At 49.3% G+C, this 26,206-nt stretch overlaps 1 protein-coding gene across 9 annotated transcripts in view; it reads left to right on the top strand.

Annotated features, from left to right (window-relative positions):
- CLEC16A (C-type lectin domain containing 16A) overlaps window positions 1-26,206 on the top strand; it is a 222,844-nt gene that overhangs the window by 139,222 nt on the left and 57,416 nt on the right. For all 9 annotated transcript variants that reach the window (XM_066274870.1, XM_066274867.1, XM_066274866.1 and 6 more), the window contains one exon: window positions 25,405-25,556. In XM_066274870.1, the coding sequence (XP_066130967.1) occupies window positions 25,405-25,556 (152 nt within the window). The remainder of the gene's footprint in view (window positions 1-25,404; window positions 25,557-26,206) is intronic.

Below are 26,206 nucleotides of genomic sequence, written 5' to 3'. Positions count from 1 at the left end.
TAAAAGAATTCACTAAGGTCATTGCTCTCTAATCTTCATATAACATCAAGGTGGTTAACTCTTTCACAGAGCAGGAAGAAATTTCTGGCAGACCGGTCCACAGACTAGCAGCTGAAAAATACTGAGCTAGATCCATCGGGCCTCCTGCCAGTGTAGGGGAGTTTCCGTTTCCTCACCCCTCACCCACACTGACCACTGTCAGCCTTTTTAATTGGTGCCAGCGTGATGGGCACAAGCACATCCATCTACTGTTTTCAACCCGGCCTGGTTAAGTAGTGGAAGGGGACTGCAGGAATTCAACTTCCCAGACCCCGGGTGGCTGGGGTGGGGGGCCGGGTCAGGGAACAGTGCTGGTGGAGCCACGGAGCAGCTCGCTAGGAAGCATCAGGCCCGGCTGGCTGCTTGGGTTCGGCGCCCCAAGGCACCATCCAGACCAGTGAAGCCTGTGTCCTGCCTGTATATCCCATCCCAGTCTCTGCTCACCATAAGACTTCCTGCAGTGAGAACCCCTGCCTCCAGGCGTGTTTAAAGGACACACAGCTGTGTTCCCTCAAACTTCCACCGTCCTTCACACTCAGGATATTAGACAGCCCCAACCCTCTGCTTGGCAATTGTTTATTTTAAAATAGTACCAGAAATATGTTTGCTTAGTTAGTTGATTCTCTGCCAAATCTCCATCATGTGAAATGGTATGTCCTTCACGTGGTTCTTCAGAAGAGCCACAGGGGACCTGCCTCGTGAGACTTAAGGCCTCATCAGGTGATTCTTAGGGGCTGTTCAGAAAAGGGACCATGGGGGACCCGAACTGGAAATCTTATATGACAGATGTCCTCAGGGAGCATGGTGGGAGGTCGGTGGGCATCAGAAATAGTGCCGTGGAGCCTCCGCAGTGCCCATGTGGTGGCTACATTCTTCCAGTAACTCCCCTCCCCCTCCTGCCCGCCCTGCCCCACCACCATGGACTCTCCTCAGTCCTGTGTCTGAGAGGTGCCTCTGGATTTTGCTTCTTAAGCCTCCAACTCCCCTTCTCAGTAAAGGCCTGAGGTAAGCAGTTTTCCTTCCTGTTATATCCACCCCAACTAGTATGATAGACTGCTTCTATTAAAAGAAACAGGGGATTGATAACCAGGGTAGAGAAAGATATCACTTATTCCAAAGGGTAAAAGGGAAGTTGTGTGTGGCTTTCAGTAAAAGCTTACTGGCCTTTTTCAGTGGCAGCCACTTGATGAAAAAGGCCCACTCTCTGGGGGTGCTTACTCCAGGGCCTGAGAGAGCAGGGCCAGGAGGCAAGAACACAGCCTTAAAGGCTGGGATTCTGGCCCGGCCACTTGGGGCTGGCAGAGCTGTGTGACCGGGCAGCTCGTGCACCCCTGGGACTCGAGGCCCCCTGCCCACCTCTGCATGCTGCCATGCGGTGCAGGTACATCGTAGGGAGGGGCCCCGGTGCAGCAGCAAGAAGAGATAGAGGACAGGATAAGCTGTGCACTCGGACCCCGGGCCCTCAGGCTGGCTCTGCTGCTCACCAGCTGGGTGGCTTTGGCCTGCTGTTTCCTTCATCTGTAAAACAAGGAGCATTGCCTGACCAGGTGGTGGCGCAGTGGATAGAGCATCGGACTGGGATGCGGAAGGACCCAGGTTCGAGACCCCGAGGTCACCAGCTTGAGCGCGGGCTCATCTGGCTTGAGCAAAAAGCTCACCAGCTAGGACCCAAGGTCGCTGGCTCCAGCAAGGGGTTACTCGGTCTGCTGAAGGCCTGTGGTCAAGGCACATATGAGAAAGCAATCAATGAACAACTAAGAAGTTGCAACGTGCAACGAAAAACTAATGATTGATGCTTCTCATCTCTCTCCGTTCCTGTCTGTCCCTATCTCTGCCTCTGTAAAAAAAAAGTGTGACTGAGGCTGCAAAGAGACCTGGGAGGCTTCTGGTAACAGCTACAGTCCCTCGGGGGCTGAGCTCGCCCTCCTAAAGCACCCACTTTCCTTTGCAGGAAAGGCTGCCAGTGCACCTGGTCCTGAGCAGGGGTGTTCTGACCCCTTGGGAGCATTGAGCAGTGTCTCCCCAGCTGCCTTGGGTTGGCTTGGTCAGGAGGCTTTTCCACAACTGGCCCAGTGTCTCTTAGAACACACTTAATCCCTTCTCCGACTCGCAGACGTTTCCAGCAAATACAAATTAGAACATAATTAATTTTAGTTCTTATCCCTCAAACTTTGGGTTTTATTTCTTTGTTCTTCCTTTCTTTTGTCCCAGCACAGTGGTGACAGAAGGGGCTCTGTAGTCATATCCATCAGGGGTTGAGCACCAGGTCAGTTGTCTGTGTGAACTTGGACAAGTCCCTAAAACTCTGTGGGCCTCAGTTTCCTCAACTCTAAAGCAAGGTTGTTGTGAGAATTAAATTACTTAATATACTACTGGGAAGTGCCTGATCCAGCGCCTGGCCCGTAGTACATGTCAGCTGTCATTATCGTCCTCATTGTCATGACCATCCCCAGCCTGGTGGGAGACAGGCCAGGAGTGTTGAGCCATCTTCACCTGGGCCATCCCTCAGGACCCATTCCAGGGACTTCCTTTCCTGAACCCCCACCCCATGGAGCTTTCGGGGCATTGCCTGGAGTGCACCTTCATCTCACATGAGTGCAGCTAGACCTGCTCAGCAAAGCCGAGAGAAAGACTGTTCCAAAGCAGAGTGACTGAGGGAGTGTCCCGTCCCTGCCGTCCTTCAGAGAGCTGGGCCCTGGAGCAAGGGCATCTGGAGAAGGAAGCTGCTTTTCCTCGGCCAGTCTCCGGTCCCATGGTCCAGCTTGCCCCAGCAAACGTGAGTCCAAGGCTCGAGGTGTATTTCGAGTGCAGCGTGGCCTCCTAGAGACCAGATGACGCGTCCTGTGGTGCCCAGCCAAAGAAACAGCAGGCCACAGTGCCGAGGGCCCTGGGCACGCCCCTGGGGACACTCACGGGGCCTGGCCAGGAAGACGTGGTTGTCTTGTGCTCCCTTGGTAGAAGGAGGGCAGTGATGGGTCACTTTCTCTGTGTGTCCATGCTGTCTGGCACTGAGTAGCCACCAAATAGATACCTCTTGAAGCAGAAGGAACTTATTTCTGAAGTACCATCAGCCAGGAGTCCAGGGGTGGGCGGAAGCTCACCAGGCAGAGGGCACGGCAGAGGCAGGGAAAGGCCACACGTGAGTGGAGTGCAGGGTGGGAGAGCAGAGGGCCGGGGGGATGTGGCAGTGTCGAGAGGGGGACCATCTGAAGGAAGGGAACGCCGTGTCTTGAGAAACGTGTGATGCGCGAGGATACGTGTCCCAGAAAGGCCACCTCACAGTCAGGCACAGGTGGTGGTGAGGGAGCCGGAGGCAGTGACTGGACAGAGGCGCCTCTCATTGGACACTGAGCAAGAAGATGCTGATGTGAACCAAGGCAGGTCGCAGGGGGGCAGCAGCTCTGGTGGGTGAAGGTTGGGATGAAGGGTCCATTGGCTTCATGAGCTGTGGAGGAGAAACAGGTGGGGGTGAGTGCTTTTGGACAACAGTCCGGCAGGTCTCCTTAGTCCGTGAGGCCACCATGGTGGTTTAGTTCTGTTTTCTTTTATAACAGTGGCCTTGGGAAGCAGGACTGACCCCATTCTTCTAAGTGATGCCCTGTCTCAACCTTTTCTTCAGGGTACTTGCTGGCTCTGCAGGGCCCTTCCCAGCCTGTGTCCTAATAAACCACCTTGTAGCAGGTCTACTGTCCTGTCACCTTTAGATGACAGAAGATACAGGCTCCAGGGACTCAGAGGGAAACTAAAAGGTGATATGAGTCAGGGGTTCCAGAGGCTTGACCCAGAAGCTCTGCGCCAGTCCCAGTCAGGCCTTGCCTCAGAAGTTTCCAGCCCTCTTGTGTGATTACAGTAAGCAGCCTGGAGGGCCCCTACCCAATCCCGGAAGGCCAGGCTTCACCTACAGGTTCAAGTCTGTGGGAGGAGGCAGACAAAGGCCAGGCTTCACCTATAGGTTCAAGTCTGTGGGAGGAGGCAGAGGTGCTCTTGCAGCTAAAGGGCCTTCTTCTAGGCACCAGCTGCTCAGACTGGGACAGCTGCATCTCACTGGCGGCTTTGCCTTCGGCAGTCTGAGGTACTTGCAGCACCCCCACACGGACACGCACACACCCAATCCAAGTTTTGGTTGCGGCAGCTGACCACATATATCAGGCATTTCCCTTCCTGAGAACTGGCCTTGCGCATCTCTTTTATATCTGGGTTCTTTAGAAGGAATCCCTCTCTTTTCCTCTGGGGCCCTGCCTGCCTGCCTGGCCCTCCACTGCCCAATATGCCTTCTCTCATTTCCCTGCTGTTCATTATATAGCTCAAATGTGAAAAATTAGCTTTGCATGGTTGCCATAAATTTTGCATGAATCACATTTAAATCAATAAAGTCTGTAAAAGGATTCAAGTTAGCCTTGTAATGAAGTAGGGCCCGTTTAAAGGGGCCGTGAGCCTTTCGGCACAGCACCCCTTGCTAGAAAAAGCCATCCACCAGTGGATCCGCCAGTGAAATAGCAAATAACCTTTCACAGGTCTGGGCTCCCTCAACCCGGATGCCTTTGAAGTCTCTGCTTTCTTCTTGGGAGGTGTGATCAAGCAGAACCAGAACGAAAGTCAGATTTTCCATGACTTGTTTCTTCTTTGAACAGTTGCTAATCTTTTTAAGTTGGTAATCTTTTAAATGACATTCGGTTTCAAATGTGTGAGCTTGGGATCTTTGATGTAAATAGCAGGAAAATGTGGGCGGTAATGTTATGGAACATGGAAAGCCTGCCTTTTTGAGGCCATGCTCTAAGAGCAAAAACCAGAGAGGAGAAAGACAGGAAGGGCAACGAGCAGAAGAGTGGAGAATGAAGAAGAAAAAGCCCCTGTGAGGGACGGAGGCTGTGCAGGCCCAAACCCCAGTCTGGCCGCACTGTGTTCTGACTGCACCAGTGTTCTGACTGCGGGGCCCGCCCCTCTTCCCCTTGATCAGACCTGTCACCCTCTCCAGGGCCAGCCCCACGCTGAGGGGGAGAGTTTGTGCCTGGCAGGAGGCTTAAGAAGGAACCGAAGGGGCTTTCACTTTGGAATTTGAAGTTTCTCATTAACTTCTCGTTGTACAGATATTGTACAGATACATCGTCCTTGTAAGATAACAGGACTAGGTGTTTCCTGCCCCTTCCCCACCCTGTCCCACCCACCTCCCTGGAGGGAACCAGGTGTGTTCTTCCAGACCTGTCTCCCAAGAAGGGGGGAGCCATAGGAGAAATACAGGACCATGGACATTTTTATAAATTTGTTATTTTTATTATAAAAGTGTTGCCAGTTTAATTAGACTATTTAGGAAATAGAGATAAGCATTTTTTTTTAAATCGCAAAGATAAGCACATTGAGGTTGTTTTACATAAAAAGAGGTCATGCCCTAGCCGGTTGGCTCAGCGGTAGAGCGTCGGCCTGGCGTGCAGGAGTCCCGGGTTCGATTCCCGGTCAGGGCACACAGGAGAAGCGCCCATCTGCTTCTCCACCCCTGCCCCTCTCCTTCCTCTCTGTCTCTCTCTTCCCCTCCCGCAGCGAGGCTCCATTGGAGCAAAGATGGCCCGGGCACTGAGGACGGCTCTGTGGCCTCTGCCTCAGGTGCTAGAATGGCTCTAGATGCAACAGAGTGACGCCCCAGAGGGGCAGAGCATCGCCCCCTGGTGGGCATGCCGGGTGGATCCTGGTTGGGCACATGCGGGAGTCTGTCTGACTGCCTCCCCGTTTCCAGCTTCGGAAAAATGAAAAAATAATAATAATAAAATTTAAAAAAAAAAGAGGTCATTCTGTGCATGCTGGTAGGTAGCCTTCACTTTTCACACCGGCCTGAGGGCATGCAGACCTTCCTGGGTCCATCAACCGGCCGTTGGCAGCTGGACTCCTCAGGCGGTGGTGCCTGAGACAGTTTTTGGTGGCACACTATGAATATTTGTCCATATTAATGGTTATGTCCTATAGTGACAGATGGTGCTGATTTTGCACTTAAGTGAATGATACAAAGTTTCCTTTTAAAATAAATTTAAAAGGGAGGGACATAATTTAAGGAAAAATATCAAATAAATGGTGCAGAGGCCATAATAATGGAAAAATACTTAGGGTAGTAAAGAAATGACTGAAGTGTAGGAAACACCATTTTAGGAGCATTTTTAAAGCCTGGTTGTCTAACACTCCATTGTGAGATTCTGCCAAAATTGAGTTTCCCAGTATCTGTGAGGTTTTCCCTGTGAAGGCCCCTCCTACCATAAGGCACACACGAATTTGAACTTGACTGTAGCTAAGTGTCTGTGAGGCTGTAGCATGCAGTTCTAGAAATGGACGTGCAGGTTCAAGGGCAAGCCTACTTGAAAGGCTGTCTTTATCTATCGCCAGGTTGCCCTAGTCCTAGTGTAAGCAGCAGGGTGGGTAACCAGGGCTGTTCTCGTGCTTTAAATTCAGAGCGTAAGTGCCTCATGACCAGTTCCCTTATCTGAAAGATTTCATCAGTTCCCTCACCCTTGACAGGTATCATGCGCTCCCTGTGTTCTGGGGGCCTCTTTAAGTGCCTTTTAATATTTCCATTGTGTGTGTTAATGTTTAATTAGAATTTGATGTATCAGAAATATTTTTAAAAGGCTCGCCTCAATTAATTTCATTCCCTGCCCTATTATTTTCCATCTTTCTTTACCTGAATCATTAATGGCAGGGAGTGCTGGCTTACAGGACTGAGTTCAGAACTGTTCTAATTAACTCCCAAGGACGCCGTAAGCAATCCATCACCCGGGGATGGCATTACAGCGCCGTGTATTTGCTGGTGTTTTCTCAGCACGCCTCCCTATATATGAGACCTTGCCAGCTTTTTGGCCCCGTTAGACATTTATTCTGTGAATGGCCTGAAACATCTTGCCCTAGTATCTCGGAGTAAGTTGAGGAGAAGGACATTGTGTTTTGTTTTGATTGGAATGAATGATGGGCTGATACTACTGTGTTTTGTTCTGTTTCGAATGAATGGTGGGCTGTTAGTTCCTTGCATTTCAGTTTCTTTGTCAAGGCTGGGTTCACTGTTGGGCAAGGAGTGGCTTTGGTCAAGTTTCTCTTCCCAGGTGATGCTGGACGGCAGTGGTCTGCAAACTTTGCTGCAGAGTCGAGTCACCTGGAGAGTTTGTAAGACTCCCAGTACACAGGTCACATGCCGGCCACAGCAGTGAGGTCAGATTGTCCACAGTGGGAGCTGAGTGACTCCATGTGCAGCGGAGTGTGGGAGCCACGGCTGTCAGGTTTCACTGCAGCCTCAGAGGCACCCTCCCGCACGGTGGCTAATACAAGGGCGCTCAGTGCCCACCACTCAAAAAAAAAAAGGTGGTTTAGGGAGAAGGAGGAGCATCTTGCTTAGCCCCTCACTGAGGAGGGGCCGGGTGACTCTGCCTTTTGAGAAGGTCCCCAATGCATGCCTGGGACCCAGGAACAGACAGGAGGACCAAAGGGTAGTTAGCCTTTTTATTCTAAATTGCTACCAGGTATCTTTACATCCTGACCTGTGTAATGTCACTGCTGAGTCCCCTCTGCCTGGGAGAATCGTTCATTCTTCAGTAAGGGGAACCAAGCCTGGCTGTGGCTCCTTCATGAAGAATAGTAAATGCTGGGCCTCAGTGTGACCTTCTGTCATCGTATTTGGGCTCCAGCAGGTCTCCAGAACATGTTTTCACAGACCTTTCCAGGCTCCACCTGCTAAGTTCGGAGTCCTGAGGTCTGTACTGCCCAGGTGCCCAGGCTGTCCGTGAGAAATTCTGAGTCCCTCCCAAGCCAGTGTGTCTGAGCAGCAGCCTTTTTAGTTGTCTGAACATCCCCTTCCAAGTGCTAGGTGCGAGGGAGTAACTTTCCATCTTATTCATTCCGTGAGCCTTTGCTGCCCTGCCCTGACACTGTGCCCAGCCCCATGTGGGGAGGACATAAGGAAAATTGGGCAGTGGACATACCGGACCCTGCATTGCCTCAGGGGTCAGGCTTTAGTGAAGCAGGCAGCCCATGAGTAATCCCCACCCAGAAGTGAGACAGGAGTGCAGCACCTGTCGGCCTTATTATTGTCCCTAGTGCTAGTGCTCCAGAGAGCTGTGTGGGATGTGTCCCTTTGTGGGACCTGCAAGGCCACAGCAGTGTCAGGGCCCAAGACAGGCTGCCCCCAAATATCCCACAATGGCATACTGATTACTTTGAATTACAGTCACTTGACAAGTAGCCCATGCCAGAAGGGCACCTTGACCCTCCCTTGTCTCCTTGGATACAGGAAATAAATCTCCCCCTTGTGAAATGTGTCCTCTGCACTTGGGAGAAATACCCCTAATCACTAGAGTTAAACAACTCAACCCTAACGTCAGTATCAAGTCTTACTGCCTCTTTTCTAATTTACTACTTTGTTTCAATTCCTCATCAGTGAATACCCAAACCTTGCCTAGATTCCTTTCCTAAAAAGGTTCAAAAGATGTCTGCTTTGATCATTTCTTTGAACCCGATTTTATGATCTGAGCACCATACTGTGATTCTCCCGTGTGCACGTATTAAGTTGGTTTTTCTCCTGTTAATCTAGCAGTGTCCATTTTATTACTGTGTTAGTCCAGCCGTAAGAACTGAAGCAGGGGTTGGGGGAATCCTCCCCATCCCCGACTGCCGCTGAGGTTACACGTGAGCGCTGAGACTCCGACATTGAGCTGAGAGCCAAGAGTACATGTGGCAAGAGCACCCCATTCCTTCCAGATCAGGGAGCTCTCAGGCCCTGGGTCACGCTGCCTTGTGTCCCCAAGGTTTCCTGCAGATCATTTGCCTGCACGCTTCTAGCCAGAGACAAGCAGGGCTGTTTCCCACAGTCTTCCACAGTGGTCAGCGTCTCTTCTTTCTCTGGTTTCCTCTAGCCATGAGCCACATGTGACTATCTAAATACCAGTTAATGAAAATACCATTAAGCTTAAATCAAACTAAACACTGTCCCTCAGTCACACTCGTCTCATTTCTGCTCACTTGCCATATGTGGCTAACATGAAAGGGAAGAAATTTTCATGTCATTTCAATTTTATTTAAACAGTCACCTGTGGTTGGTGGCCCCAGACTAGAGAGCATAGACATAGAACACACCCATCACGCAGAGAGCCTGTGGGCAGCACTGTCCGGCAGGTGGGGATCACGTTGGGAAACAGGAAAAGCACTGGTCTTGGGGTCTTTTCAGGGTACCAGCTCCATGTTGTTAACCCTGCTGAGCCTCAAGGGCTCGGACCTGTGGCCTGGAGGCAGGTGAAGAAGTGATGATAAGGACAGTAATGTTTACTGGGCATTGACTCTCTGCCTGTGTGTTCTTCAGTGCCTGGAGCTAAGTGCTGTTACTACCCCTGTTTATAGATGGGAAAATAAAGGCCCAGAGCCTGTACTGTGGTTGAGCACCCAGCACGTGGCAGGAAGCAGAAACAGTGGGGCTGGTGATTCTTGCCGAGCAGAGGTGCACCTGAGGGTTAGAGGCCTGTCTCTATAGCAAGAAGGTGGGTGTTCAGGGCGCCCAGCTCCTCCGAGTCTGGGCTTTCATGCTGCCTATTATTTCCTCCTGCCATCCTGCCAGCATCTCTGTCTCTCTTTAATCTTTTACTTTCTCTCCCTGTTATGGATTCCCTCTGCCAAGAAATCAGCAAAGTGTTGATATTCACGTAGCCCAGCCAAAATGAAGCCACCTCAACTCTTACTCTTAACACAGGCGGTCAAACATTTCCCCGGCCTGTCCAGATTCATTTGACTTAATGCAGAGTGTGACCTGCAAGAATCTTTCTATAGGATTGGGGGGGGTTGTTTCAAGTGTATGAAAGAACTTGGACTTGACTCACTATGGGTATTGTCCTGGGAATTGACCTTACTGAAGTCACAGCAGCACAACCTTGGCAAAGTTAAAAACTGTCAGGATCTCAGTTTTCTCATCTGGAACCACTGGATTGATTTGAGCGCTTAGCCCAGAGCTAGTTGCTTTTTAAAATACTCAATAAACTGTAACTCTTATTATTTGAAATTAGCGTAGATATGCATTTGAAAGTGGAACTTTTGAAAAGTATATTTGTAGGATTTACAAACGGAACTTTCTAAATTAGTCTCTATATTTGCAGGATTTGCAAATGAACTTTTGAAGAGTTTCTTTATAAGCAGGTTAAGCACTGCCTTTCCTAGTGTTAGCAAAATTTCTACAAATACATTTATACTGTACAAGTTCTTTGTTTATGGCTTCCTGCTTCCCCGAGACTGAGCTGTGGAGGCGGGACCTTCTCTTCCCCTACATTCTTAGTACCTGGGCTGCACTCCCCCATAGCAGATACACAGTAAATATTTTAATTAATAAAGTAATGGTTGGGAAATGCTTTTTCTTTTTCATCTCTTTAGTAGCCCTTTTTTATGTATATTTTAAGTTCCAATCTGGGTCTTAATTATAAACTTCCAATTAAAGACCTGAATCAAGTTTCAGTACATAACCACAAGCAAAACCTTTAGTTGCCATGACAACCTTCCCTTATTCCCCAGTTCCTGAGCGTCTGTTTCCACTCCTTAGCCTGGCTTTAATAAACAGCCCTTGCTGATGGGTTTCTAGCCTCTGCAGCCCCCCCCCCCCAATTACCACCAGTCCTTGTTCCATACACTTCAGCCCAGCTGAAGGACAGAAGTTGCCCAGACTCATGTGTTCTCTCGTGTTTCTTCCCCTGCTGACTTCAACACGTGCTCAGAAAGCTGTGTGAGGACCTACCATCCTGATGACTAAAGCAAAATGAATGAATGAATGGAGTTGGCTTTCTCATTTTGTTCTTCATGAATTTAATAGATGACTTTATTCATTTTATTTCATTTTGGTTCAAGTTCATTTTTAAAAGAAGAAAAAACTCACAGGAAAAACAATTGAGATTCTTGATTTTTATCTCACTTGAAACATAGTTTAATAATCTAAAGAAGGCCTTTTGATTGGGTGTGTGGGATGCACAGTGTTAGGCTGATAAGATTTAGTTTCATATTAACTATATCACTGTAAATCACATGCTTTGGAAGTGTTGTTCTAGTGCCAAACATTTATTGACACTCAACTTGAGCACTAGAGATTAGAAACATGAAGCAGGCAATTTGGTATGTGAAGTATATGTCTTTTGTTTAAGCCCAGAGGTATGGCTTGTCTCCACCAGAGGTCTCCCATATTTTACTGTTAGTGTCTGAAGTATACTGAATTCCCACAAGCTAATTAAAAATCAGACTGCTGTGCCGGTAAGCATTCACTCTGTGAACTAATTTCTGCCAAACAGCCATAAATGTGTCCCCTGGTATGAAATTTAGATGTTCTTTCCCATCAGAAAAGAGGCATGTGGTTTAGTCCCAGCCTCTTCATCTGAGAGGGAAGGAAACTGAGGCCCACCCGGAAATGTCAATTGCCTTGACTAAGTAAGGCCTTGTAGCCTCGTAAGTGCCCAGCTAGGGTTCAGACCCAGGCCCCTGCTTGCTCTCAGCTCACTGTTCTCACCAAAGCCTGCTTGCTCTTGTTCAGCTGAGTGCAGAGAGCTTCCGTTCTTCCTGAGTGCAGGCACGAATCTAGCCCTTCACGAACGTCGCTTGGTCTTCATAGCAGCCCTAGAGGGAAAGGTCTGTGACAGTCACCCCCGATTGCTGGATGAGGTACCTGAGGACCAGAGTAGGCAGTAGTGTGCCAGGGTCCACACTGAGCAGCCGGGCCCCTCCCCCATGTGACTGTGCTGCCCCAAGAGGTAAGGCCCAGAAGAAACAGACATAGAGGAAAGAGGCATGTGATGGGCAAGGGCGAGTCTGTGGACACCCCTCCCGCCATTCCTACCAAAGTGAAGTAGGCAAACAGCCTGAAACCCCAAAGGGTGGGTGGAAAAGGGGAGCCCAGCACTGGCCCAGGAAGGGTCCGCTGGAGAAGCGTTTCAGAGAGGAGCCTGTGAGCCCGCCGGAGACAGGCAACAGCTTGACTCGGCCGGAAGCACTGCTCTCTCCTCTTCTTGGACAGTTTCTGGGCTTCTTTCAGGATTCAGTTAAAACATCACCTCCTGCAGAAGGTCTTCCCTGACCCCCGGACTGTGTTGGTGGCGCCTCTTCTAGCCTTGTACAGCCTGATGGCCTTTGTCATGATGGAACATAACGGTCATTTGTTTGGTCTCCCCTGCTGAACAGGAACTGCAGAGGGATCAGTCTTGCCCATCTTTGTGGCCTCCTTCGGCAAGCATATGGCCCAGCGTAGAGGAAAGCGCCACAGCCATGCTTGAATGAAACTTGGAGATCGTGAGGGGTCTGAGTGTAGACGGTTCTGTCTACAAAGCCATTTCCTACCAGCTGGCCTATCTCAAGAGGAGGGCCCAGGTTGGATATTAGCAGAGAGAACATTTCTCACCCAAGAATGGCCTTGAAGGCCAAGTGCAGAGCCATTGACCAGAGAGCTGTCTGAAGTTTAGCCAGCATCAGGAGATTCACAGGCCCCACATAGAGGCCTGTGTGGCACCTGGATATGCCTCCTCGTGTGGCATTAGCAGTATTAAACCCCGGGCATTTGAACACTGGGGGAAAACTCGAGCTAGTGTTTCCTCCTGGGTGAGGATGTGCTCTCTAGAATACTCACATGCACTTTTCTGGTGCAGTATCTAGAAAAGGAAATCCAAGGGAAGATTCGGCCCCATCTTCAAGAATCTTCTAACCAGAGGAACAAAGGAAACATGTTTCCACATGACCCATACAGAGAAAAAGCTCAAGTTTTTTCTGCCTTCCATTTACCCCTCACAGAATCCCTATGAAGTGAGTAGTGTGTCCATTTTTCAGGTAAGGAGACTGAAGCTCAGAAAGGTCCCCAGTACCGAGTAGCCAGGAGGCGAATACTGGGTAGAGAGACGGAAGGAAGAATAAAAAAAGGGGAAGGCAGGACCCTGATCCAAACCGAGGTCTGCTTGATCACATCCCACAGAAGAGGCCCGAGCAGAGAAATCGTTGGGGACACATGGGCTCCTAAAGACCAGGAGGTCTCCATATCCTGCTGCTGGGCAGCTGGGTGGCAGGTGGGAGGGAGCTGCACAGAAAGCGCTTCTGGTTGGACTCTTGCACTGCATAGTGAAGAGCCTAGGTATTCAAATCTTTTCTTGGAAATCTCAAGTATTCCATTGGGCTGCCACAGAGTTAGGTAACTTTATTTACTCATGCTAAACAGGACCATTCTCAGAGAGGAAATTATGCAATGTACTATGCAAATGTGGCATTCTGGGGAGAGTGAGTATAGAGATAGTGTGGTCACCACTGCATTATAGAGATCAGATCGCTCTGCCTCTGGTGGCAGGCTGTGTCACTTGATAAGAGGATATGCCAGGCTTTACTTGGAATTGCTGCTCATTTGGATTCTGTTTCTGGTAATTCTGTTTTCACGGAGTTGTCTGTCTGTGAACTTTGTTCAGTGTGAAGAAGGAACTAGAAACAAAGCTTTTGCAAGTTGCCCACCCTTATGTAGATTTCAGTAGTCAGAGGGAGCTACCCCACACATGTCTGGACGTGTGGCAACAGGAAAAGTCAAATTCTCATTCTTTGTTCTCCCAAGAAGAGAATCTCTTGGACTTTTTTTTTTAATTTTAATGTTTATTTTATTGATTTCAGAGAGAGGCAGGGAGAGCAAGAGACAGGAACATCGGTCTGCACCTGTATGTGCCCTGACCACAGTTTGAACCGGCAACCTCTCTGCTTTGGGATGATGCTCTAACCAACCGAGCTATCCAGCCAGGGCTTGAAAATTTCAAAGAGGGAAAAACGAACACGTAATGGGTTTTCTGGGCTGCTTTATGAAAAGCGATCACATTATTTTACTAGTCATGGCATTTCGAGCAAGAGGAGAGAAGTAGTCATGGAAAACCCCTCCTCTGGAAGCAGGTGGCACTGAGCCCAAGCCCAGCACTGTCCCTAGCCTGTGGGCACCGGGGACAAGGTACCGGACCTCTCCAAGCCTTAGACTTCTGGCCTGAAAATGGCACCAGTGCCCTCCCTCCAGTTACTTCTTGAGCCTGGGTCATTTAAGTCACCAAGACACCGACCCATTCCAAAGTAACTGCTTGAATAATTGCTGACTGAACAAATGACTGACTTACCCACCCATACCAACAAAGTGAGCGTTGATAGAGTGACCTGGGTGGCCCTGGAATCCACTGGGTTGACATTAAGATTCTGCAAGGTTAAATGCTAGAAAGAGAACTCACAGGTACCCCCGTCATGTCCAAACTCTTCCTGTTACAATTCCTGCTCTTCAAACTCAGCAACCAAATCGATTTTCATAGCAAGGGGATCCTTTAGTAATCACCCAAAACTGTGATATAAAGAAGGTCAGAGTATTAATCATAACCACATTGCAGGTACCATTCCCTGTCCAGTCCTGTGTGTCATGCATGCTGCTGTGTACTTGTGTGACTTCCACAACAACCCTAGGTCAGTTTTCCCCCCCAACATTTTATTTTGAAAAATTTCAAACATACAATCAAGTTGAATGGACACCCTCACACTCACCCTCTGCATTCTACCACTGACATTTTACTGGTCTTCTCACGTATCTACTGCTCTCCTCAGCCATCAACCCACCTTTTCTTTTCTTGGTCCATTGCAAAGTAAACTGCAGACATTAATAATACCCTTATTCCTACATAAATCAGCATGCATATCATGAAGCAGAGCCATAAAGCCATTTGTCACTTTATTACCCTTGCCTACAGATGAGGCAACCAAAGCAAAGTCATGTGCCCGGGTCAGCCCGACGCGAGAGGGGCAGAGCTGCACTGCAGGCAGCCGGCACTGAGGCCTGGCGGGCGACTGGCCCCTGCACGGCTCCCCTGCATTTAGAGCCGTGCTTACAGGTGGGGCAGTGGAGTTGGAATGCGTTAGGAGAGCATGGAGCTCAGTGCTCTGGGTGGGGGCAGGTAGAAAGGAGGCCGAGGGCCAGGTCCGTGATGTGGCAGCTGTTGGGGTAACCCCAGTGATCTTGGTTGAAATCTTAGAACAGAGCACTAAGTCACAGTTTCCCTGAGTGACTAGATTTCAGCCTAATATGTGTATCTGCAGTTGCTGCGCCCCTTGCAAATCCTAGGAACAACTCTGGTACATTTTTTTTCTTTTTATTCTTGGAGGGACTGGACCCTATGCCTGGCAGCAGACATGTGGCAGAACTCTCCATCCAGGAAGTACTGCCCTGTGCACCTGCCCTGGTGCTGTGCTGGGAAGGAAGGCTTGAGGGAGCTTCAAAGAAGACAAAGTAATTGATTGCTGCTTGCAGCAAATAGCCCAGAGCAGTTGCAGGGTTGATGGAGAAAATGGTTACTTAATTTTCTTCGAAGGATTGATTTGACTGTCGGGAGAAGCAGCCAACCTAATTGAGTGCAGCGGTTCACACCCTGAGTGGGAACAACCAGATCTTTCTTGTTTTGACTTCGGAATGTTGTGGGCCAGGCATGGAGTCTCCCCCTGGCATTAATCAGGCCGGAGAGGGTCTGGATGCCGCTCGTCCAAGACCATTCTCCTGCGCTGGGTCTGCAGAATTTACCAGGTTCCCTCCCAGCCGCCCCAGCTCTGCTGGGCTGCGTTTGAATGGGCACACGGCTTCCTTCTCAAAGCGCTTAGGGTAGCTCCCAAGGAGACGTATGTGAGCAACTTTCCTACGCCCCAGAACAGCCATCATTTTCATTGTTGTAGCGAGTATTGGTCAAGGAGTGACATTTGGAGATGGATTGCACTTTCCCACTGGGCTTCTGATTGCCTTGTGCTGATGTGCCTGCCTCTCCCTCTCCATGCTCCCCCCGCCCCCCAAGAGCCAGCTGGTGCCCGATGATTCATCCGTCACTTCCCAGCCATGCATTACTGGTCAGTTCAGGCCTCTCCCCTCTCCCCTCAGCTGTATTCTGTCATCAGCGAGCCATGCCAGGCTCGTTCTCCCTGGAGTCACTGTCAAGGCTTTATTCCGTGCAGCAAAGTACCTTCCCTGTGTCCCAGAGCTAATTCCCAGCTCCAAAGGGCTGCCTCTGTGCGCTGGTCTGAAAGCTCTGAGTGCAGGGGCTCGGTCCGTCTGTGCTGCTGGAAGGGGCCGCCAGGTGCCAACGGCAGTCCAGGAGCGCCCAGGTGACTTCACACCATCAGCCACCACGAGATCAGAACCTCCTGGGCCTGTGTGTTGAGAGCTTAGGTCATGTGACTCTCCCCCTGCCAGAACCAGCCAACCGGGGTCAAGGGTGTCCCCATCTCTGAGGGGAATGAGGGTCAGTCTTCTCTGGCCCCACCCAGAGGACTAGAGCACAGGTTACATTTGGCTTGTTCAGGATGGTGTGAAGGTCACACGTTCGCTCTGGCTTCATACCTCACCCCGTCCTTATCGGTTGTGTGGCCTTGGGGAAGTTACTTGACGTCCCGCAGCCTGTGTCCTCTGGAATTAGTGAACACACCTCCTAGGATCCCGGAACATGTCAAGTGGGAGCTCGGCACCAGGCACACAGGCGCATTCGATAAAGGTTGGGCGTGGTGTCAGCAGCAGCTATAAACTGCTAGGGGTGGGGGAGGGTGTTCCCCATCCAAAAACTCAGCCCCAACGGTCTTTCAGTAGGTGGCTTCAGAGAACCAAAGCCCCTAATGGCTCTGAATCTCCACAGGACAGTGCCACCAGCTGCAGGAGAGTCCGTAGCCCCGTTGTCCCCATTGTCATAGCTCACCCTGGGAGGACCCGCAGGCCCCTGCAGTGTCTCGCCCTCACTAGGCCGGGCACTCCTGCAGGTCCAGAGTAGAGACACAACCTGCTCTTGGATGCAAGGAGGGTTGGGGACCACACGTTCCTTGTAAAAGGAGCTATGTGCCTCTGCTCCAGGGAAATTCTGGTCTCCTGTCAGCTATAAAATCTCCCTGTGCGCCTGGTATCTTGGGTCCCCACCCAGGGTGAGCCAGCCTTTCTCAGGGAATCAGTGTACCCTGTTCCCGGCCCCTCCCGACTTCTGAGTAACAACACGTGCAGGAAAGACGAGGTCTAGAGGGCTAGGTCGTGTTTACAGAGTTGCTAATCTGAACTCCACCTGCGGTGGCATTCCAAGAATGGGCCCCGAAGCCGACAGTATTGGATCGCAGAGCGCTGGGACTCTGCTGGCCTTGAAACCTCACTGGGAGGATAGAGACTTCCATCATGTGTGTGGAGCCACCGATGCCAGGAATTAAATGATGGTATTGGTGTCCGTATTTTATTACGAAGGGATCCTTTAAATACAGCAAAAGTCAACCAGCCCCAGGTGTGGCTCAGGAATGAGCTACACTGTCAGAGGCAGCTGTGGGAGGCTGCAGCCCAGGGGCAGGAAGGACAGCTAGTTGAGAAGTCCTTTGCCTCAAAAAGGGAGGAGCATTTCTCCACCCAGTGACAAATACTTCTGCCCCTGCCACTGCCCAGGCTCCCTCCTGGGGACACAGTAAATGAGAAGGTCAGGGTAATGCCTTCTTAGGGCTTACATCTAGACAGGGGGCAGGCCTCAGCCAGGAAGGAGGGAGCGGATAGGATAATCGGAGAGAGCTGGTGTTGGGGTGCCGTAGGGGCTACAGATGGTGGCGAGTGCCTGTGTGGGTGGGGCAGCTGCAGAGGAGGAGCCTGAGTAACTCCCTGCCCGTGACCCCACAGGAGTTCTGAGGAACCACCAAAAGCCATGATTCATTTTCTCCCCCTGTAGGACCTTGCTTAGAGCCTGCATTCAGAAAGCATGACTTCATCTCAAGCAAAAGGGTTCTGACTGGAGAGTCACAACTCCAAAAAGTCAGGGCACTTCCAAGCAACAGCACGGCTGATGACGTCCACACAGCCTGTGTTTGTGGTGCTCCCCCGGCATTCTGCTGCGCACAGCCCCAGGCCTCCCCGAGCCCTGCAAGAGGTTGGGTTTTAGTGCCACGTGTGAGGAGCCTGAGCCTCTGGGAGGGAGGTGGTTCATCTGGGTCACACAGTTATTAATGGGACAGCCGGGATTTGAACCCAGGTCTCCATGGCTCCAAAGCCCAAGACACTTAGCAGGCCAGGCTGCTCTGACTCCGCACTTCATGGTACAGTGGCTCTTCCGTGCGTTTTCCTTTTCTCCTCCTCTGTCCCAGTATCTTAAACTTTTGTTGAAAAATGGCTACACTCCTCTTCGTCCTTCCTGCTAAACATTGCAGGACCTCTTGCACATCCGGAATCACTAGCCCTGAGCTGTTTGTCCAGGCCAGTCTTCCACGATGTGGTGTGCATGCAGCCCCTTGGTGGTGGAGAGAGAGTCTTAGAATTTCAAGTGTGCCTGCAAACAGCACTACTAAATTACATTAAATGACAATAAATCGCTGTTGAAATTCTCTATTTCTGAGTAACAAGCCATCTTAAAATTTAGTGACTTGAAACAACTACAGTCACTCATTTTGCTCTCAGATCCATAATTTGTCAGGGCTCCGTGGGGCGTGGGACTGGCTCCTCTCTGTGCCACGGGGCATCCGCTGAAGCAGCTCAGTCGGGGACCAGAGGCTCAGTCGCCTGGGGGTTGGCAGGTTGAGGCTGGCTGTGGGCCTGGGGCCTTGGCTTTTGGGGGTGTTCCATAGCTGCTTGGGCTTCTCTCAGAGGGTGGGTAGGTTCCAAGAGCATTTTTATGACCTTGCCTTTGAAGTCATATAGGATCTCTTCCACTGTCCTCTGTTAGTCTAGTAATCATAGAGGCCCACTCAGGCCAAGAAGAAAGGACATAGTCCCCCGCTGGGTGGGAAGAGGTCTTGCAGGGGCGGGGAGACAGTGCTGTGGCCATCTTTGGAAAGTAGAGTCCATGAGAAGGTTAATTTCAGTGCCCGTCTGGTCCTTTCTGTTACATCAGGGAGAAAGTCTCTGCTTGGTACTAGTTTGTCTTAGAACTTAACTCTTGGGTCTTGTATTCAAAGAGCCATTTTTTGGCTGTAGGTTTATCCAATTGTCTTAATTCTGTTTCTATGGTCACCTTATTGTAAGGACTTTTGGTTTTCCATTCATGAAAATGATATGAAATTTCCTTTTGAAATTTATTTTAGTAAAACTTTGTAAGTGCTTTCAAGAGAAAATTTAAGCAAACTTTTTGCTGCTATAGATTTACTCTCGCATGCATAGATGAATAGGAATGTTCTATCAGCTGGAACCTGTTAAATCACTTAGTTATCCCTATAGTGGGAGAGGGTGTGACTGAAAAAGAGTGAGGCGGGTCTCTCTGTGCTAATGGGCCGCGGAGACTCATGGCTAAGAGACAGAAGCACACCACAGAGGGCGTGCCGTTCCACCGCTTGTGAACAGCAGGGTGGGCAGGATGTAGCTAGCCCTATGCTCCGAAATGCAGACTGGATAGAGTAACAGAGCTAACGGTTACCTCTGGGGACGACAGGGAGACTTAACATCGTCCGTAAACAAAATTCACACCTTTTTAAACAGGAACATGTGAATGTGTTATCTATTCAAAGAGATTGATAAGCTTAATATTTTCAAATAAAATGGCAAATCTCCCCTTTTAAATAAATGAAACGAAGGTAGTGCCTAGGAGTAGGAGGGACATGTCACCTCTCCCTGGACTGAAGGTCTGCTGGGGGGCAGAGCACACATCTGTGTCCTGGGGTGGGATCGAGACATCTGTCATCCCACCTGCTCTGCCCCGTAGTGTGCCCAGATGGAGACGTGGTCTACACGGTGTTTTGTGGTCCCTAGGCCCAAGCCCCTGCCAGCCCCTGCGCCCCTTGCAGCAGGGCCAGACCTCATTCTTTGGGGTCTGGTTCCCTAGGACAGCACCTGACACCCACGCATTTGTTGAACCGGTGCCAGAGTTCTTTGGCTCACACACCTAGCCAGATTGGAAGTGTGCACACCTGGGTAGCAAGAGGTGCTTTGGGAGAGCCCGTGGCCTGCCACGGCTCTTTCAAGATGTTTGTCCGCACCTCGTATCAGGCAGACCGCTGGACGGCAGCTTGGCCTCCGCTTTCCCCCCTGGCGGGGCCCCAAGAGAACCTAAAGCCCTTTGTGTCTGAGTATGGAATGGGATTAACTTCTCTCTTTATTTAATCTGAAATACCCAAGTAACCTAGCTCTTTCCCTGTAAAAAATCAGAACATTGCATAATAACTAAAATGGCCTTGCCCCTGCACCTGAGTCCCACCGCCCCACCCCAACAGTGTCACTGTGCACCCGCCAGGTCTTTTCTTAAATTTTCCTCTTATATCCACATGCTGAACCCATAGAACATACACAGTTTCATTTTGTGTAGTTTAACTTTATACGAATTATGTTACACTATATGTGTCATGCCTCAAATTGCTTTTTTTGTTCAGCAGTATGTTCCTGAAATAGCTAGAGCTCTAACTCATTCCTGTCATTGCCATGTGGCTCTGAACCGAATGAGTGGACACATTTTTGTTTTAGGCTTTCCTCTGTTACTGGACATTATGGAGCCAAATCCTGCCATCATCATTCTTGTTCGTGTCTCTTGCCCATGAGTGTGTTTCTCTTGGGAACTTACCAATTGTGGGGTCATATGATGTGAAACTTTCAGTTTTAATAAATAATGCTAATTTGCCCTTCAACGTGGCTACGTTAATTGGTCCTCTCGTTAGCAGTGTTTGAGAATATCAGGGTTTTTTTCCCTCACCAATACATGATGTCATCAGGCTTTTTTGTTTTTTTTCTTTTTTTTTTTTTTTTTTTTTAGAGGCAGAGATAGACAGGGACAGACAGACAGGAACAGAGAGAGATGAGAAGCATCAATCATCAGTTTCTCGTTGCACCTTGCGACTTCTTAGTTGTTCATTGATTGCTTTCCCACACGTGCCTTGACCACGGGCCTTCAGCAGACCGAGTAACCCCCTGCTGGAGCCAGCGACCTTGGGTCCAAGCTGGCGAGCTCTTTGCTCAAGCCAGATGAGCCCGCGCGCGACCTCTGGGGTCTCGAACCTGGGTCCTTCCGCATCCCAGTCCTACGCTCTATCCACTGCGCCACCGCCTGGTCAGGCCAGGCATTTTTGTTTTTGCCAGTCTGATGGGAAGATGGTATTTGCATGTTTCCTGGTTTCTCGTGCGGGTGAGCGCTCTGTGTGTGCAGCACTGCCTCCGTCTCTCGTCTGTGGATGGCCCCTGGGAGCCGTTCACGTTGCCTGCTTCATTCATCTTTTGCCTCTTAGAGGTATTTTGCAAATATTTCCCCTAGTGTGTTACACATGAAGTTAGAAAGTCATTTGATATATATGAGTTAAATTTTCATCTTGATGGAGTTAATCTTATATATATATATTTATTTGTATGTATTGATTCTTATTTCTAAATAAATCCTTTCCTTCTCCTAAGGTCATATGGACATTTTATTATGTTTTCTTCTGGTCATTCTGTAATTTGTTTTTTAATAGTGTCCTAAACCTCACCCCTTTTGAAGCAAGGTTGGTGGGCAAAAGATTCCAGGAGATTCAGATGGGCAGTGAAATTTGGGCAGTGCCAGTGTATGGATGACCTTTCACCTACTGGCCTCCCCTGGCCACTGGCCACTCCTGAGAGGTAGGCAGGGAGGCTCATGAGGCTGCCGTGCACCCTAACACAGCTGTCTGCCTCCAAGGCCTCCCATGTGCCTGTGTCCCTCCCAGGACCTAAGCCCCCTAAATGGCTTCCCCTGGCTCAGGTGCCATTCACAGGTGCCTGCATGAAGGCAGCAGGTGGAGGACAGACTGTGGGCAGAATCGGGTTCTGGCCCTGGCTGGATAGCTAGGTTGGTTAGAGCACCATCCCAAAGCACAGAGGTTATTGATTCGATCCCCTGTTAGGGCATATACAGGAATAGATTGATGTTCCTGTGTATGTTTCTCTCTCTCTCCCTTCCTCTCCCTTCCTCTCTTGCTAAAATCAATAAATTAAAAAAAAAAAAAAAAGAATTGGGTTCCGTTCAGCAGCTCTCTCCTGGGTCCTCCTCCACCCAAGACATCATGGCCACGCTAAGGTGACCTGACAGCCCCAGTCCCCTAGGACAGAGCAGCCGATGACCAAGGTCTGAGTTCCCTAACACGACACCGAAGAGGACCGCAAACAAGTCCCCACACAAACATCCTCTTGATCTTCTGAAGGACAGGTGCCCTTCTCTTTCGTCTTTGGAAGCCGCTGCATTTCTCCTGAACTGCCCCACGGGTTCTGAAAAGTCAGGGCTCCCTCCGGCTCTCTCTCTGAGCAGTCCTGTCCCATGATAACAGTTGCTTTTAGTTTTCTTGTGAAATCTCTCACAGGGCTTTGATGTCTCAATTGCATTGCTGAAAGTTGTTCCGCTTTGGGGTTGAGTTCTTCCTTTTTTGGTTTTTTGTGGCAGAGGTGGTAGATCTCTTTTCTCCTGAAGCCCCTGAGGCCACTGGGCTTTATGAGGGGGTTGCCTGCTGACACACCCCTCTGGCACCAATGCCTGTGGCTGTGCCTGCTTTCTCAGGGCACACCCTTTGTGAATGTAGGAGAAAAAGAAGGCAGGGTTGTCCTGTTTAGAGTGAGGAAGGGAAGGGGGAAGGAAAAAGAAAAAAGAGGAAAACACCCTATATTCATTTAGTTTTGTTTTCTATTTTTAAAAAGTGAAAGATTCCCATTGAGGAACATGTCTTAAGTATTGAGTAAAGAGAATAAACTCTACCTACCACAAAGAAAATGTTTATAAGGATGAAAATGATGACTTAACATTTCTGATAATGTAGAAGAGTAGATGTTTTCCAGTTTGGAACTAGAAATTCTGGATAAAATAATTTTTAGAAATATTTATAAATACTTGGTTGGACTATTGAGAAAGGAAGAAAGATTCTTGCCCTAGGTAGTAAGAAAGTACAGCCCAGAGAGTTATACCTGTCTGGTGCTGGTGTCCTCCATGGGTCGTCTGGCTACCCCCAGGGGCTGGGAAGAACAGACAAAAGCAAGGTCTGGAAAAGCTGAGAAGATGGATTGGAAGAGATTCATCCCCATGAAGCCAGGATCCCAGAAAGGTTATGCTCTCTGAGAGTTAAACTGAGGTGTGCATGGAGAAGGGGGTGCCTGAGAGAGGAGAGAAATTTCTTTATCATTCCGTAAATCTAAGTGAATAGTAAAAATGGGGGAAGAAAACTTGGTGAATACCAGAGCCCAAGTTTGTTATCCCATGTGTTCAGGGTTAGAATTTATACCATCCGTGTTACCTCCACTCCCCCACTGAAGCCAAATATTAGGTTATAGTACTCCTGATAGAACTTACAGATGCCTTCTACTACAGGGATGTAGTTATACGCAATTGTAAGTTTACGAAAATTCAAACTATACACTTAAAATCGTGACTTTTATGTTATAAAATTATATCTCAAAGCTGTTTATAAAAAAAACCACCTTCCAGCCCCCTGGCCAGTGGCTGAATGGATAGAGCATTGATCTGGCATATGGACATCTCGGGTTTGATTCCTGGTCAGGGCACACAGGAAAAGCAACCATCTGCTTCTCCCCCGCTTCCCCCTTCTCTCCCTCTTCCCCTCCCACAGCTAGTGGCGCAGTTGGTTCCAGCGTGGCCCCAGGTGCTGAGGATAGCTCTGTTGAAGCACATCAGCCTTTGGTGCTAAACATAGCTCAGTACTGGAACACTGACCCCAGACAGGGGTTGCCAGGTGGATCCTAGTCAGGGCTCATGTGGCAGTCTGCCTCACTATCTCCCCTCCTTTCACCTTAAAAACAAAAAACACCTACCATTCTTCTAATTAGAGATTTTTAAGATTTTAATATACTTCTCCACACTTGTATTTCTTTGTAGGGATATCTTTTTTTTTTTTAGCATATCAAACTCATACTAAGAATGTTTTCATCCTCTTTTTTATTTAAAAAAAAATTTTTTTTGTATTTTTCTGAAGCTGGAAACAGGGAGAGACAGTCAGACAGACTCCCGCATGCGCCCAACCGGGATCCACCCGGCACGCCCACCAGGGGCGATGCTCTGCCCACCAGGGGGCGATGCCCTGCCCCTCCGGGGCGTCGCTCCGCGGCGACCAGAGCCACTCCAGCGCCTGGGGCAGAGGCCAAGGAGCCATCCTCAGCGCCCGAGCCATCCCCAGCGCCCGGGCCATCCCCGCTCCAATGGAGCCCTGGCTGCGGGAGGGGAAGAGAGAGACAGAGAGGAAGGAGGGGGGGATGGAGAAGCAAATGGGCACCTCTCCCATGTGCCCTGGCCAGGAATCGAACCCCAGTCCCCCACACGCCAGCCCGACACTCTACCGCTGAGCCAACCGGCCAGGGCCTATTTAAAATTTTAATGACTTTTCTAATATCACTGCAATTATTTGTAAATAAGATTTTTTCCTTGGGCTTTTAATATGTATTTCAAATGTACATCTTGAATACATTATCATTTTAAAATAATTTCAAGCAGGACAGTTGTATATAGTGCAAAAATTAAAGTTCTCATTGATATTTCCCCTCCCCCCACCAACCACACACGCACACACAACCACACACACACTCCCACCCCCAATTCTCACTTCCCTCCCCATAGGTAACACTGTTCACAGTTTGGTTAAACATAATTTTTAAATGGGCATATAATTTTCCATGTGATGGGGAAAAATTATACTCAAAATGTTCCCCTGTTTTGGGACATTTAGGTTGTTTCCTGGTTTGGCTATTTCTTTTAAGACATAGCCAAGGATTCCAGTGGAGGGAACTTCAAAGCAGCCACAGATTTAATGGCCCTGGTGATTTCATTGCCATCAGAATAGGCACTAAATTAGACATCAAATCTGGAGGTAAGTTTCAAGTAAGAGAAGGGACCCAGCATACACTGAGGACCCCTTTCTGTTCTCATTTGATGCACCAAACATCTCACAAAAGAGGCCGTTATTCCCATCTTGCCGATGGAAAAGCGTGGCTCAGACGCCAGGGCCTTGCCCGGGATCACACACCGAGTGCAGAGCTCAGCTCGACACTGCCAGACACCAGCTTGAGGACTTGGTGGTTCTGTAACCGATCCAGCAACTCTTCTGCTGTCTTCACTTAATTTAGGCGAACACCATCACAGTGTAAACCCCCAGTGGTGTGCAGGAAGTGCAGAAATGTTAGAGATTCTTGGTTTGTCTTTCTAGCTCCAGTGTGAGTGCCTCATGCGCAGTAAACACTGCGCTGTTGCTTATGTACTTTATACCAGCCTCACAGGTAGCGCTTTGGGCATCATCCTCGCTTTTCAAATGAGGAATCTGAAGCCCAGAGAGGTAAAGAAAGTGACCCAGGTGTGTGTGACTCCGAGGCTGGGCTCTGACCATTGGACTCCGCTGCCCAGCAGAACACATGTCAGCTTGAGTGTCTCCATCAGGCCAGGAGGTTGGATTGCACCTCATTCTGCTCTCTTGTCTCCCTCCTCCCAGACAACAGTGACCTGATCGCATGCACGGTGATCACCAAAGATGGCGGCATGGTCCAGCGATTTCTGGCTGTGGATATTTACCAGATGAGTCTGGTGGAGCCTGATGTGTCCAGGCTTGGCTGGGGAGTGGTCAAGTTCGCGGGCCTCCTGCAGGTATGACAGCCAAGAACTCTGGAAGCTTTTCTCCGTTGACTGTACAGACACACAAATATCATCTTTACAGTTAATTTCTAATGGCACAAAGACCCAGAAACAGACGATCATTGAAAAAAATTAAAATAGCTCACAGACACAGATCAGGCCCTCTTTGACCCAAACCCAATTCTTACAGTCCCCTGCTCCAGATTATCAGTAATCTTTCCAGATCCAGTTCTCTGCCAAATGCATATGTAAATTTAAATACCTGAACTATATTTAAAAATCATGTATATATTTGCAAAGGAATAGATGTGTGTAGTTGTTATAGTGTCATATTGAATGTGGTCTAAACTTTGCTGTTTTCTGCTCAGTGTATATCTTGGAGAGCTAGCCACGTTGGTATATGCAGACCTACTGGTATTCTTTTACTTTCTGGCTGATGATACCCTGTGGCTGGTGCTAGCTTTTTACCTTTACAGACAGTGCTGCCAGGAGCAGAAATGACTAATTTCTTTTGCACTTGGGGAGGGTTTTCCCAGGCAGATCCCAAGAAGTTGGGGTATGCCTGTTTTCACGTTGCCAAATTCTTGTCTAAGATGATTGTTGCCACTGGCAGTGGTAACCATTCCTTTGTCCCCACCCCTTCGTTAGCAGGGCTGGGCTCA

This window comes from Saccopteryx bilineata, chromosome 4, assembly GCF_036850765.1.
Source record: "Saccopteryx bilineata isolate mSacBil1 chromosome 4, mSacBil1_pri_phased_curated, whole genome shotgun sequence".
NCBI classification, from domain to species: domain Eukaryota; kingdom Metazoa; phylum Chordata; class Mammalia; order Chiroptera; family Emballonuridae; genus Saccopteryx; species Saccopteryx bilineata.
Note: the sequence above shows the minus strand (reverse complement) of the source record. Positions and strands in the feature narration are given on the sequence as shown.